The 14,964-nt window shown below is 47.1% G+C and overlaps 5 protein-coding genes across 5 annotated transcripts; 2 read left to right on the top strand and 3 right to left on the bottom strand.

Moving 5' to 3' along the window:
- Window positions 1-97: 97 nt before the first annotated feature.
- On the top strand, window positions 98-2,095 carry BHQ10_000500 (uncharacterized protein; the record flags this gene model as incomplete). The annotated part of the gene is made up of 2 exons (XM_040877428.1): window positions 98-729; window positions 787-2,095. The coding sequence occupies 2 exons, from the start codon at window positions 98-100 to the stop codon at window positions 2,093-2,095; spliced, it is 1,941 nt and encodes a 646-aa protein (XP_040729005.1).
- A 1,487-nt stretch (window positions 2,096-3,582) lies between these two features.
- BHQ10_000499 (uncharacterized protein) lies at window positions 3,583-7,527 on the top strand (the record flags this gene model as incomplete). Its single annotated transcript, XM_040877415.1, has 13 exons — window positions 3,583-3,817; window positions 3,865-4,098; window positions 4,151-4,462; window positions 4,511-4,857; window positions 4,913-5,075; window positions 5,165-5,371; window positions 5,425-5,620; window positions 5,679-5,750; window positions 5,803-5,853; window positions 5,906-5,964; window positions 6,016-6,200; window positions 6,248-6,681; window positions 6,738-7,527. The coding sequence occupies 13 exons, from the start codon at window positions 3,583-3,585 to the stop codon at window positions 7,525-7,527; spliced, it is 3,285 nt and encodes a 1,094-aa protein (XP_040729004.1).
- A 302-nt stretch (window positions 7,528-7,829) lies between these two features.
- Window positions 7,830-8,664, bottom strand: BHQ10_000498 (uncharacterized protein; the record flags this gene model as incomplete). Its single annotated transcript, XM_040877404.1, has 3 exons — window positions 7,830-8,344; window positions 8,401-8,524; window positions 8,572-8,664. The coding sequence occupies 3 exons, from the start codon at window positions 8,662-8,664 to the stop codon at window positions 7,830-7,832; spliced, it is 732 nt and encodes a 243-aa protein (XP_040729003.1).
- A 1,439-nt stretch (window positions 8,665-10,103) lies between these two features.
- On the bottom strand, window positions 10,104-12,683 carry BHQ10_000497 (uncharacterized protein; the record flags this gene model as incomplete). The annotated part of the gene is made up of 1 exon (XM_040877393.1): window positions 10,104-12,683. The coding sequence occupies one exon, from the start codon at window positions 12,681-12,683 to the stop codon at window positions 10,104-10,106; it is 2,580 nt and encodes an 859-aa protein (XP_040729002.1).
- A 1,636-nt stretch (window positions 12,684-14,319) lies between these two features.
- Window positions 14,320-14,935, bottom strand: BHQ10_000496 (uncharacterized protein; the record flags this gene model as incomplete). The annotated part of the gene is made up of 3 exons (XM_040877382.1): window positions 14,320-14,643; window positions 14,708-14,824; window positions 14,909-14,935. The coding sequence occupies 3 exons, from the start codon at window positions 14,933-14,935 to the stop codon at window positions 14,320-14,322; spliced, it is 468 nt and encodes a 155-aa protein (XP_040729001.1).
- Between the last annotated feature and the right edge of the window lie 29 nt (window positions 14,936-14,964).

The raw sequence follows: 14,964 nt of genomic DNA, 5'->3' as shown, positions 1-14,964 counted from the left end.
TGAGTCTCTAACGTGATAGAGCTGGTCTCTTGATTATACCATTTGCTTTTGGTCTTTTGTTTAATTTATATTTTCCTCACCTTTCACCACACCCAACATGGCTGCCAAAGCTTCATTCCAACTTTTCCCGTCTCCGGCGAAGAACAAGAAGAACCCGTTCAGGACAATACCCAGGAGAGAAGAGACAAGAAACATATCCCCCGTTATTTCTGAACCGGATGAGAGCATCAAGTCCGGCATTCAGACAGAATCGGTCATTATCAAGATCATTGAAGACACAAACACTGACACCATACAACCCCAGTCGACAGCTCTGTCCAATGTTTCGCCCTCAGAGACCCTGTCAGACGCAACACATTTTAATCCGGAGCAACGTCAAAGAACTCCCGTCTCTCCCGGAAAACCAATCAACTCGATGTTTCCGCAGTACAMCCCTAMCCTGCCATTAAACAAGCAGGCTTACTTTCCTCGGAACAGGGATTCGAACAACACATCTCAAGAAAGTACTATTTTTGCAAGCGGACCATATCGTGAAACGCAGGTTCCTCCTGAAGTTGATGCCGTTCTTGGGCCCAAGACGGTACCTGCTAGCGTGTTCAACTTTCCTTCTGGTGCCCTAAGTCCTCGGGTGCATTACTCAACCGCAGAAGACTTGGTGACATTATGGGAGTCAGCTAACGGACAAGAGTTACGAGAGACTTTGGGAACCTTTAACCTACGTGCAGAGAGGTGCGTTCACGAATCCACGAATTAGTGTATAATCAGTCACTGACCATACTGTAACAGAGTCGACACTACTACTTTCACTTTCGGTAATCCTCAACTGCCATTCTACACTTTACACACTGGTGCAGATGGGTTCTCGTTGCTACGAAATCATCCATTGAAGCGGAACCGCGGTGTCCAAGTCATGGCTCTCGACTTTGAAAACCCAGCTCGTCGACAACCACCCAACGACGGATTAGTGACGGTAATATTTTCCAAACTCGCGGCGATGCTTGCGGTCGAACAAGCTGCAGAACTCACTCGACATCATGCCTTAGCTCCATCCGAAGCCATGGAAGTAGAGACAAATGCAGTCAACCGTGCTGCGTCTCAAGAGTCTTGTCGTCTCATTTGGAATGAACGGCAACATCGATACGAATTACAGCACCCGTCTATTCTTAAGCAACATTCACCGGCCTTGCTAGGCGATGATGGTAACCCGCTACCCCGAGTACAGACGGCGAAACCTGGCATCCTACATATTACCGTTTCCCTCACTGCGGAGAGGGAGTCCGAGCATTACCAGCCTCCAGTCATCATGGTCACAAGCCCGCGGTCACCCAACAGTATCCAGGCAGGAGATATGGAAGCGACGCCACGGACATCAACATTACCGCAGGCGGATATTGATGAACCCCTGGCCTCCTTCGATCTCAACACCATGAGTCTCTCTATATGTGCCGGACTTACCACGAGCATCATTCCATCGCTCTATGCGATCGACTCTCTTATTGTAGCCATTCTTGCCGTCGCTGTCACGGACGAAAGCACCTACCCTGTCCTTGCCAACACGGAATTGTACGTGTCGGGTCTGGACTCATCACGAACTCCAAGACAAACACCGCAAAAGCATCGTAAAAGCCGGTTGTTCCGCAATTCTATCGCTTCTACAGCCGCGAAAACGAACACCACGTATTCGGGGAGATACTTTGCCACGTTTGCCGAACGGGAAGAAGCGGAGGAAGAAGCCAAACTAATGGCTCAATTGCGCGCATCGGAGTCAAAGGAACGAAGCAAGAAAAAGAAACACAGCACCTCGGAAAAGAAAAAGGGCGGAATGTTCTCGTTTCTTGGTAGCAAGAAAAGTCAAGGCAAGCCAGATGGCAAAACAAAGCAGATAATAGTCGAGGAATTTGACATGGAGAAATACGGACATTTTGGTCAAGGATCGAGCAGAGAAGGTCAGGATTTACCTGGACCGGCAAAGATGTTGGTGAGCTTGTTGGTTTTCGGGTTGCAGATTGTTGTTACGTTGTTGTCGACTGGTGTCAAATGTGCTGTGTGGATGGTGGTTAATGTGACTCGATGTGTGACGAGTGAGAAATTTTGATACCTATAATTGTTAATTCTGGAATGGACATGCCTTGAGGCATCACATTGTGGACGATAATTCGTATAAAGCAGGAATTCGGTCATTTAGCGGTGTGTATGGTAGCAACGCAGGCAATACAAATTAATGTGCTTTAATGTTTCATTGAACAACTCGCACTAAAATGTCGACATTAAAAAAGAAAATGGAGCAGTAGCAGACAAGTGCAGGGTTCGGTTAGGCGGCGCAGATTAGCTGGGTAGGGTTCTGAGACATCAGAAATAGCGTGCTTATGGGCTGTTTCCCTTATCTTCGATTGACGTTGCTTCTATTGACGTTGCTTCTCAAGATACCAGACCAAATGTTGAAATGGCACACTCGACGGTCCCGGATCCTGCGCATGTTTTCTACATCGTATCGACTATTTGCGATGCAATATTTCTGTTGATTTTTCCAGTCAGACTGTGGAAACTGCATGGATCCGCCATCAAAAATGCCCTAAGTTGGCACGGTCCTTTCAAGGCAGTCAGTATTCCTCTAACCTAGGCTTTCATTGCTATGTTTAATACAATAACTGAACTCAACGCAGGCTCTTGGAATACTGCTCGCCATCATATTATCTTTGAGTTGGATAGAACCCCTGGGCTTGGGTGTCCAGCAGCAGAAGACCCAGTACTTGGGCTCATTGTTTGTGTCTATACTTGCTGCGTTGTGTCTGTCGTTGCTCCTATTCCAGGAGCAACGACGGTCCGACAGAGTTTCTGATCTCGCTACGTTGTACCTTCTTGCATCTACACTGTGCGATGTCATAATTCTAGCTGCACCTTCCAGCGTCGTTAGACATGCACATTCCTCACGCATGATACTTTTTCGTTGTTGTATACACACAACGCTTCTACTCCTCGGGTGTTCTACCAACCGGCGTACAGTTTTTTCTGATGTTACAGCTACAGCATCTCCTGAGGAACGCCATGGCGTACTAAATAGGGTCTTCTTCATATGGATTAACCCAATCCTTCTTCGAGGGTATACCAGCATCCTCGTCAACCAAGATTTGCCCAACCTGAGTCACACTATGAAGCCGGAATTTACCCGAGAAGCAATAATCGAATCATGGTCTAAGCGAGGTCAGTCAGAATTTCGAGGTAGTTCTTTAGTATGAATTCTCACAAATACAGCCAAGCCCGAAACGAAGATGAGTCTACCCCTGGCGTTGATGAAATGTCTGAAACAACCCTTTCTCGCTGCTATCGTGCCTCGATTGTTTCTGATTGTCTTTCGATATTCACAACCCATTTTGATCAGAGAAAGCATCAGATATGTTGAGGCATACCCTACGGAGACAGAATATAATCAAGGATTCTGGCTTGTCTTGTCTGCCGTGACTGTCTATGTTGGTCTAGCTGTAAGTTCAGATTATGGTTCTGTTCTGACTCACCTCCATGGCTAACATTTCATTGCAGCTGTCAATAGGTGTATATCAACACCGGCTTAATAGACTGAAGCTTATGACTAGAAGTTCTCTCGTCGGGCTAATTCATGACAAGACCATCTATTCACCTGCCGTTTCGTATGACAATGGCCAGGCTATCACACTTATGAGCACGGATGCTGATAGTCTCGATGATGTTGCCGAGATGATCCATGAAACTTGGGCCCAAGTCATCGAAGTGATAATCGGGATTACGCTACTAGCTACACAAGTTGGATGGATCTGGCCTCTTCCGCTCTTCCTGATTTATTGTGAGTAAGCTCATTGTTGAGTTGTGGCCGAATGCTAATTTGCAAAGTATGTTCATACATGAGTCGATTCGTTGCGAAAAATCTTCGGCCTCGTCAAAAAGCCTGGAACATTGCAACACAGGGTCGTATGGCTGCTATAAGCTCTATGTTGAGCACGATGAAGGTCGTCAAAATGCTTGGATATCAAAACCACCTTATGAACCGTATTCAAGAGCTTCGAAAAGAGGAGCTCTGGGCAGCCTCCAGACTGAGATGGGTTATGGTCTACTATAACATGTCAGGTATGTCACATACGCCCAATGCTGACCATGATAATCGTTGACCTTAATACAGCCAATGCCCTCGGAATATTCTCTCCAGCTATCACGCTGGTAATATCAGCTCTTATATCGGTAGCTCGTGGCGGCAAATTGGATACAGAGACTGCCTTCACCACCATAGCCATCTTGAGCATGGTCACACATCCCGCAAATATGGTTATGACTATTGTACCACGAGCGGTAGCAGCATTCGCTGGTTTTGAGAGGATTCAAACATTCTTGCTTCAACCTTCATTGCAGGAGACTCGTCAAATACTGTCAGAAAACACTCGGAATGAGGTACTCTGGGACCAGTCAAGCCCTGCCATTCAAATTCATGACCTAGGTATTGGCCGTGAGCAAGGTTTTTTGCATAACATAAACATAGAAATAGCCGCTGGATCATTCGCAATTATCTCAGGCCCAACTGGCAGTGGCAAATCGACCTTGTTGCGTGCTATCCTCCGGGAAGTCACCCCCGTCCGAGGCTCAATTGCGTTATTAACACGAAACATATCATATTGTGCTCAGAGACCGTGGCTCCCAAACGGTACGATCAAAGAGGCAATTTGCGGAACAACTGACATTTATAGTGACACGGAGCAATATCACGAAAGATGGTATCACGAGATTATAGAGATGTGCTGTCTCGCACATGACTTTGAAACCTTACCGTATGGTGACCAGACACAAATTGGTAGTAAGGGGCTCAATCTATCTGGCGGACAGAGACAACGAGTTGTACGTTTCCCAAATTTATTATTACTTACAGAACGAGCTGAAAACCCAATTGTAGACTCTTGCACGTGCATTGTTTGCAAAATGTGACATACTTTTGCTAGATGATACTTTCAGTGGACTGGATGGTGGAACAGAGCAGACCATCTTCAACAATCTGTTTGGTCCCTCGGGTCTGATCAGGCATCTGAAGACCACCGTGATTCTCGTCTCGAATTCATGTAAGCTGCTCTTGCCCACTACCAAGCCCAAGCACACAGCCTTATCACAGAGACAGACCAGTACTTCCATGCTGCAGATCATATTGTAGTTCTCAAGGATCATGAGATCTTAGATCAAGGAAAGTGGCAGGATATCCAGTCTAAAAATACATTCTCAACAAAGCTCCCTTCTAGCTATCGTAACAGGGATAGCACCATCCTCTCGGCAAACTTTGAGAAGCTCAACAATCAATTGCTTGCAAAAGATGAGACTGAACTAGATCTCGCGAGACAGACTGGAGATCCCACTTTATATGGTAAGTTCAGGGTTTCCATCATATTGACAGATTACGGCTAATATGAACGGTAGGTTACTATTTTAGTTACGTTGGCTTTGATAATCTTTTGATATTATTGGGCTGCACTATATCGTACTCTTTCTTCATCACCTTTCCCCAATACTGGCTTCAGTTGTGGACCGATGACGGTACTAGAGATCTGTTCTACGCTTGTGGATTTCTTCTCCTATCGACCTTGTCATGGGCCTCAACTAGCACTCAGATGTGGTACGTTTCTGGAATATCTTTCTTTTTTAGCATATTATTATTGACGGCTCATTCTTAGGTCTATTTTGATTCGACTTGCTCCGCAATCAGGGTCGAAGCTACATGAGCGTCTGTTATACATCGTGACTAGGTGGGCTTCGGCATTCCATGAAGGTGACTTATAGATGGCTAATGATTTGTAGTGCACCATTATCCTACTTCTCGAAAACCGATGTTGGCTCAATATTAAACAGGTGGGCGCCATTGTCCCTTTCTCAGTTCAGTGCTCATGGCTTCTAGGTTCAGTCAAGATATGGAGCTTGTCGACAAGAAATTGCCATCAGCTCTTCAAACTGTTGTAACCCGTAGGTTTTCCGGTTTCCTTGTCAATTAGCTCAATCTTCTGACACTCTCAGAAATCTTCAAACTTCTCATACAGATAATTCTTCTTTGCGTGGCTGAAAAGTGGCTCGCATTGTCTTTACCAGCCTGTGTACCTCTGGTCTATGTGATTCAGAAGGCTTATCTCCGAACGTCTAGGCAGCTTCGTTTCCTGGAACTGGAGTCTCGGGCAGGAGTATTTTCAAATTTCTTGGAAACTGTACGTATAAACCTCGAATGACTATCATCGAAATCTGACATTTCTAGGTCGAGGGTCTCGAAACAATACGGTCATTCGGCTGGTCCAAAGCAATGATTGATGCAAACGTCCGAAGTGTCGACTACTCCCAGCGTCCCGAATTTCTTCTCCTGTGTCTACAGAGATGGCTCAAAATTGTGTTGGATCTTCTAGCTGCTGCCATTGCAACTAGTGCCGTTGCTATCGCAGTAACGTATCGGGACCGGATCAGTGGCGCACAAGTGGGTATTGCGCTCAACATTATGCTTGTAGCAAATACAACCTTGCTGAGGCTTGTGGGAAATTGGACTACTTTAGAAACTTCGCTTGGTGCTATTTCTCGCTTGAAAAGCCTTGAGGAGACCACCCCGTTTGAAGGTGGGCATACGGAAACCTTGGAGCCGCCTGAAGATTGGCCTTCAAGAGGAAACGTCGAGTTCAAGAATATCACTGCATCATATCAGTATGTATCTCGCCAAAATTATACCAATGTTTGCCCTCTAACATATGCATATCTAGGTCTGGATCTGTTGCGCTGCGAAACCTATCCTTGAATGTMCCTGCCGGTCAGAGGCTCGTCGTCTGCGGACGTACAGGCAGGKAAGTCAAGCCATATAGTACAAATGACTTTGATCGTGGGCTCACTGGATTGATTAGCGGCAAAAGCACCTTACTTTTGACGCTGCTACGGCTTCTAGAGCTACAATCCGGCAAAATAGAGGTAGATGGCATCGATATCAAAACAGTGGGGCCAAATATACTACGGGAACGGTGCTTCATCGCAGTCTCTCAGGACCCTCTACTCTTACCTAACGAGACCTTGCGCTTCAACTTAGATGCGGATGGTTCAGTGACAGACGACGATCTTGTCGATGCGTTGACTGAAACGGGCTTGTGGTCACATTTCTTCAAGGGCGACACATCCTATGACGTGGAGGGAGCTACAACCATTGAAATTTCAGAAGACTCTGATGAACACCCGGTTTTACATCGCAGGTTCGCGCTGTTCCAGGAGCTCTCCGTTGGACAATGTCAATTGTTTGCACTTTGCCGGGCGCTTGTCAAAGCCAGGTTCTTACGGAGAGCTGGGCTAAAGCCTGTCATACTCTTGGATGAAGTCACATCCTCTCTTGATATTGAAACTGAGTCCACGGTCCATGATATTGTTGACAGAGAATTTACGCACAGAGGTCATACTGTCATCATTGTTGCTCATAGAGTTGGTGCTCTGGAGAAGCATATGGAAGTCGGGCGAGATGCTGTGGCACTGATGGCAGATGGTAAATTGCAGGAGGTTGTACAAGAATAGGCCGGTCAACTTCCAACCTTATTAAAGCAAGAGCAAGCTAGAATATACCTTAATTTAATTAATCGAAGTTGGTTATGATTATCCTTGAAACTATATTATTCAAATCTTCATAAAGCTAACACGAACGATAACTTGTTCTTCAAAAAACATGACAGTCAATACTACACATTGACTTACGAATTGAACTCTTGATCCAAAATAGCAAAAGACGCCGTCCCAGAAGTTTGCACTTAAAGATAAACTACTCACCGATATAAACAGAACGTTTTTCCCTTTCCAACAGAAGCTCCCGATCAAACTTCTTACAAAGCAGCGAAAACGCCAACAACACCAGCCAAGACACCACCAGCAACAACAGTCAAGCTAGGAATGATTTGGCTTCCAGCACCCTTGAAGGAAGAGTATGCATCCGCACCACTTGGGCGAGCGACGCGAGAAGATGATGCTGCGGAGGGGGTAGTCATGGCGCCGTGGCGAGCAGAGGAAGCGGCGGGTGTAGCCATCATGCTGGGAGCATTCATACGACTGCTTTGAGCAGAATTTCCAGAAGGTGTGTTGGAACCGTGGGATGTGGTTCCGGTCATTTCTGATTCTTCTTCCTTGGGGTCCTGGGTGTTGTTTTCAGAAGGCGCAGAAGGGGTGTTAGATTTGGTGTTGGTGTTGGCGCATGTGCATGCTTCCTCCTGGGCACCATTAACGCGGCCCGCTGCTGAGGCAGAGGGGGTTGCGAGACCCATGTGCACGACTGTGGCAGAGGGCTGGGTGGCACGGCGCACTTTTTGGGCGCTGCATGCTTCAGTGGCCATGCTGTTGGTTACTTCATTGACGGTTAGCACGGATGGCATTGTTATTGAGATTGAGAACTGAGCATACAGTCACTCTGTTCAGCGCCACAGGCAGACTTAATCTCTTCCATGACAGACTGGCGTGCAGCATCAGAGCAGAGACAGGCAGCATCACCGGTGTTGCATGCACTGCTGGTAAGGAGGGTGCGCATCTACTTGTGTTAGTGTTACTCAAGTCAATAGCCCAAGATCGACTTACAGCACAGGTCTGAGCATCTTCCCTTGCGGCGAGAGTGGAAGTAGCTGCAGTGGCAGCAGCAGCAAAAGCGAGGAGAGTAACGAATGAACGCATCTTTGCTAACGAGTGTTGGTCGACCGAGGTTTACTGGAAGAGTTGGTTGAATCGAAGTCGAAATAACGAGTGGACGTGGTCGAAAGACTCTGTTGCAAAGAATCGCTTTTGTCGGGCTGTTGAATAAGTGTTGCACAACTCACAGATTCCTGGGCGTCGAGAGGGGCAGAACAGCCATTGATATAGACAGCATTGCTTTGCTTCTACATTTTTTGATACCCGACCAGCCCTCGTCCAATACCGGGACGATGCTGGCATAGCGAGGTAACACACAACAAATTCCTTGGATCGAAACATACCAGATGATGGAAAGAAACCCTCAATTAATTACAAGACTCGTTGGACCAGCAACATATGGTGTTCGTACACTGACAAAGTTGCCAGATGGAATGTATAGATGAGCCGATCACTCTACGAGGCATGTTTGGGGGTCGCGTGTTGTTTGGACCAAAGGGGCAAAATAGGGTTTGCTTCGGAATGCGCATACAACAAACTCAACAACATGGCGCGTCGTGCAATTACGATCGCCAGCCATGACAGGAGGCAGTGCAGATTATACGTAGATATTGTATGCATGGTATGACAATGGCAAAACTCGTGGAGAATGAACCATACGCCTCATCTTTTCTGTCTCTGCAGAGTTTTGACTACATTGACAGTGCATTAAATAACAGGTAATACGCAACAGGTTGATATTATGATAATTTGAGCGCTGCCTAACGCTACATGCCATTCTTGCTATTCTTGCCGTATATTTTTTGTAAGGCTATTGAACTCTTCAAGCCTCAAATTGGTGTTGATACACGCCCCCCACGGTATGGAATGTCAGATCACGAATATGCATAACACTCGGAATTGAGAAAAAGACTAGGTAGCCCCTTTAATTGTCTTCGTTACGTCAGGGTCAATGTAGACCAGAAAGTAGCAGGTACAAAGGAACCGAAGAACTGGTTTTGATTGATTGGCATGTCGCTCTTCTATGAATAATCTGGTATGGATCTATGATTCTGGGGTAGATCTAGTTGATGCGCGAGGATATTACCAACATAGCACCATAGTTACACTACGTATTTGCATTGCTTCAATGAAGATCAGTATATTGGATTCCTTGATTGAAAAATATTCTGGTCATAGACCAGATTCAGGTCCATCCAATCGCCCAAAAGTATCGGCCGTATCCAGATCTTTCCAGAGTGAAAATTGGTAGCTCGAGCGTCCGCTGATCTCGTCTATCTCTAAGTAACCCTCCTGCAACATTTTTTCGAGAGGTATTTCAAATATACATAAAGAAACATCCCAAAGGGAACAAAATTAACCAGCAAGGGTATCAACGCCTATGCGCTCAGATACTCATACCAAGAGTATCGTATGCAATGATGAGACAAAGAAGTGAAAGTAGCAAAGAAGCAGCAAATGATTCGAACCTCGTTCGAATCGGTCTAGTTGAATGTATTCTTTTTGATAGCACGCCATCCATCTAGACGAGGAAGCGGGCTTCTGGCTCCGGTCCGTGTGGCTGGCCGATCCAGCCCTAAGCCCTTGCTTGTAAACAGTGACAACCGCGTCTTTTCCTGACGAACGGCTTCTCTCCGCTGATCACGTAACGCATCGATGCGCCCTTGGCCCATACGGTATTTCCGACTCAAACTCTCATCCAATAGTGCGTTGGCATCGAGCAGCTTTTTCGGAATGGTTTGAACAATTTGGAAGACTTCCATTGGATCCGATACCGAAAGAATCTCCCGTTCGCCAGCCTTGAAGATTCCCAACGCAACCCGAAAGAACGTCTTAGACCCCTCGTAAAAGAAGCAGTCCCACACTCGCAGTGTCGTTTCTAACGGCAAGCTGCCAATAAACATCGACATAAGCCAGTTGGTGAGTCCAAGTGTGATGTCAGGTAGTCGCATATTGACAGTTAATGCCGGAGCCTTGCCTTTTGACGTTGTTGGCGTAATTGTGACCAATTTGGTGTATACACCTGGTAGGTTGTCTCTCAAAAGGACCATCAAGATCCACATGTCTACATTGGCGCCTTCAAGGCTAATCTCATGCGTACCCGGAAACAACTCAGAGGTTATGATATGAAGCATCCAGAAAGCTTTTTCTTCTGGCAAGAAAAGCAGCAGCATCCCAGTGATGAAATTCAGTGATTGTGTGTAGCCAATACGTGGATTGTGAAGCGCAAAGGCATAGAGCACCCGTCTGAGTGACCTGATCATTTGAGTCTCGACAATAACTGAGCTATGCTTGGGGATGTTGCTCTCTGCATTATCACCGCCGCCTTCAGCCGACATCTCGGGTTTGAAATGAACGTTATCAGGAAACGTTCGATAAAGATCGCGTTCAATATGCTCTTTATCGGTGTTGATAGGTGAAGACATGGCCTGGTGCACTAGGCTCGCGTAGTGCCCAGGTTTCGGATGCATGTGCTGATAGCCCCCAGCATAGTAGAACCAGGCGGCACCTCGGTATTCGCTTGGGATACCTTTCCGAACAAATCTCTTGATTGCATTAGACTTAGGAGGGAACGTGACAGGGTTCTCGGTCGGCAACCCAGAAGACTCCATCAATTTGATCCATTTGAGCCGCCGACTCTCAGCCAATGCGGCATACGGTTTGTTCCAAGCTTCGAACTGCTCACGTGAAACGTGGTGAGTGGCTTTGCGAAAGCCATAGCGATCGCGGTCGTCATCACCCGGAAGAAATGAAGGAGGTACTTTTCCTGCAACTCGTACTATGGTTGAATAACGCGGGCTAGGGATTGGCTGATTTGCGGCTTTCGTTGTATCCATTTCAACGGCCGCCGAGGTATCGATGGAGAGGTTTGGAGGGGACAGTTGCCTGGATACTTTCGATTTGGGCGAGGCGATTTCGTTACCTACCGACTCCGCCGGTTCTGCACTGAGTCGCGATGGTTTAACCTCCTCGTGATTTTCGTTTTGTTCATTTGGTCCCTCGACCGTCTTCTCGCCTTCCGCCGGTACCTCGTACGTTCGATGGTCATTTGTGAAACTGAATCCACTCTGTCTTTGTTCAGATGCTGGTTCTTGAGGTTCCATTGCAGGATCTTCGGGCCCAGGAGTTAGCGAGGTGCCAGATGTGTGTTTGGTAGGCGAATATATATTCTCCGCGTTGGCCTGCAGCTCACCCCCGAGTGATAGAGAATGAGCAGATGCCGAGTCTTCCGGGACGTCGACGATATCGTCGAGATACATGCCGATGGCATCTTCAACAGTCATGTCTTCATCTTCGCCAAAATACCCGTTCGGGGTATCCGGCGACATGTCCGTGATGGAGCTACTTTTGGTCAAAATGCTGCTACGTTCTGTACCGCTCATCTGTTCGAAGCTCGAGTACGATGTTTGGCCCGAAGTCTGACTTGAACGTAGCGGATCGTTATACTGCAAGAAATCAGGCGTAGTACGAGGGGGAAATCGGGGCAACGGCCTGTTGTTGGCGTTCATATCTGAATACTGGCGATCAAGGAGAGGCGAGCGACGTCTGCCGTTTAGAGAAGAAGTGGACATGGATATGCGCAAGCCAGTTCGAGCTGACCGCATCCTAGGCACGGAGTTGATGCTTTGCGCAGTGTCAGTCATGGGTAATGGCCAGGCGGCTTCTTGTTCTTCCTCATCCTGAGAGCTAGTTCGATTCGGAGTCTTTGTCGGGGGGGAGCTGGCAACTAGTACGTCGTGGCGAGAGGACATGGGATCTGATACATGCGGGTGAAATAAGGGTTCTTCATTGCGCGACGGGCTGTTCTGAAAGGAGGTATCGGTGTTGTAGGAAAGCTGATCCAAGTTGGGCCGGGCCAGACGAGGACTGTAAGGAATGTACTTGGTCGGGTTGGAAGGAGACGTGGGGGACACTGGACTTTTGTGGTGGCGATCATATGAATCACTAGTGTTACTATTATTGTTGTCCAAGTTTAGACGTGGCGGAGGGACACGACGGCGTTGAACGACATCATCACCGGAGGTCGAATCGTCCAGGGGCGGACCCCCATGCTGTGTGACCATGGCCACTGAAATACCCGCCCTTCTCGCTGTGCATTTGTTGTCTGACGATCTCTGAAGAATTATATGATTGGACGGCGGGTATACGATGGACACACAACCAAAGCCTCTTTATCGACACGCGGGCTATATATGTGTTTGAGCCGGTTGATGACCTTCTAAAAATGGTTGCGGTTGTTTGCTCGTTTCGCTTCCTTTTCGCGTTTTCCTTGTTGTGGTTCAGGCCAATGATGTTTTTTTTTTCTTTCTTTTTCTTCCACTCTAACTTAGAAAGTCGAAATATCCAATGCCGAGCTAGGAGTCGAGCTTCAATTGCGTGCGGAGGGAAAGACAAAGGAGGGAATGAATGAGCGGATTGGGACAACGAATGGAAGAGACAACACCAGGCCTCAGAAAGCGGCGTTTCGAGTTCAGAACAAAGGTTCGATAAAGAGGCAGTCCATGCCTTGCAGACGGACGGAAGAATTGAAGCTGGAGAAGAGAAATGAAGCGACCAGGGCCCGGCTGGGTTGAGAGCGAGGAAGAGCAGACGATGAGAAAAGGAAGCAGCAAAATAATAACAAGACGCAGAGACGGTAGTGGCCCGTACTAAGATTACTGGCGGTATTAACACGGGACCATCCGAAGCGCCCGAAATGACGGATCGCAGTAGCTCACTTCAGTAATTACCGTACACAGCATCGTGTTCCTGAAGGGGCCTTGGCTCTTCTTCATGATGACAGCTTGCTGCATTGAATATTTATCACTAAGTCATAAACTAAGAATTTACGTGTTACTAGGATCATTATCATAAAATGTCGACAGTACTGAAGTCATCCAAGATTCAAGTCCTCTATAGTCTAGACACACACTCATCAAGTTTAGTACGAGGTCTGAGAGCCGCCGTAACGGCAACGTTTCCGACTGATCTGGTCTCGTCATACATCACCAACTGCTGACCTTACTTTTGGACATGTCATTCTATGTTATACCTCTGCATGCATGCTCAAACTAACAGTTGGATCATACTACATTCACGCCGACGATGACTCCTTTCTTTGTTCCGGCCATATGTTTTTACCCTCCGCAACTCCGTCGAGCATAGTCCCCGAAAATGTCCCTGTTAAGCGAACATGCAAACCTAAACTGATTACACTCTCGAATCAAATAAAACAAGGCTGATTTCTAGATCAGACCTATCGACCCGCACCGGTCAGATCCGACTCGAGTCCCGGGCCCCTCCATGGAGTTCAACTATATGTATCTAGATACGTAGTTCGATTTCTTCGGTGGTTTCAGAGAGCGAGAAGCAGATATATTAAAACCAAGCGACCGGAAAAGAAAAAAAAAAACACCACTCGTACGTAGTTTAAATATGCTTCCAGCAAGGGCTTACTTAGTACATACATATGCAAAGAGGTCTCAGTCTGAGGAGCTATGATAGATAGACAGCAAACACCGACCAGCCACCAAACTTGAACCCGGAAGAATCTGAACCCAAACGCCATGAAAATGATCAATGCGATCTCCGCTCCGGTTCACTTTCTGCTGTGAATGAAATAAGTGAGAAAGCTGAGGTAGACGAGCCTAGTCGGTGGACATCGAATCCGATTATCAAATGTGCAAGAGAAAGGGAATGAGACAGGGACTCGAGTAGAAGTTACTTCTCCTCCCGAGCATATCTCCTCGTCCAGTCTCTCGCAACCTCCTCAAACCGCTTCCGATCATTTGAGTATTGCTCCGCAATCCGCCCCTCCACTGCATCATCGGGCATAGGTTCAACCAACAATTGTCTCGCGAATTCAAGCACAGCCGCAATGCGCGATGAAGGTTTCCACTCGTCCGACTTTAGCATACCGAGACACATGGATCCTTTATCGTCATTGGAGACATTTGGGTGATAGATCTTGGTAGCGAAGGAGACGGTAGGAGGTTTGAATGGATATTCATTTGGTAGTGTAAGGTTGACGAGGAATGTGCCGCCCTATCGTTAGATAGAATCAGTATACACTTCTTCGCTTCTTTCACAAGGGCGAAGAGGGACATACTTGGTACGGGGTACCTTCGGGACCCTTCATGGAAACTTTCCATTTGTATACGTCTGATTCATCGGCAAGCTGGACTGAGATTCCGGCGGGCGGCGTTTCCATCAGTTCGGCCAGCTCCTAGTACGATTAAAGCTGAGTCAGTTSGAGCCATATCAAGCAATAGTCATCATAATGCGACAGAAGTAGGAAGACCAAGCGTACCTTGCTGATACGCTTCATGCTACCCATGATGCCGGTCTAAATTCAGAGAGGACTGA

The sequence above is a fragment of the Talaromyces amestolkiae genome (genome assembly GCF_001896365.1).
Source record: "Talaromyces amestolkiae strain CIB chromosome Unknown scaffold1.1, whole genome shotgun sequence".
Lineage (NCBI taxonomy): Eukaryota > Fungi > Ascomycota > Eurotiomycetes > Eurotiales > Trichocomaceae > Talaromyces > Talaromyces amestolkiae.
This window is presented reverse-complemented; position numbering and strand designations above follow the sequence as displayed.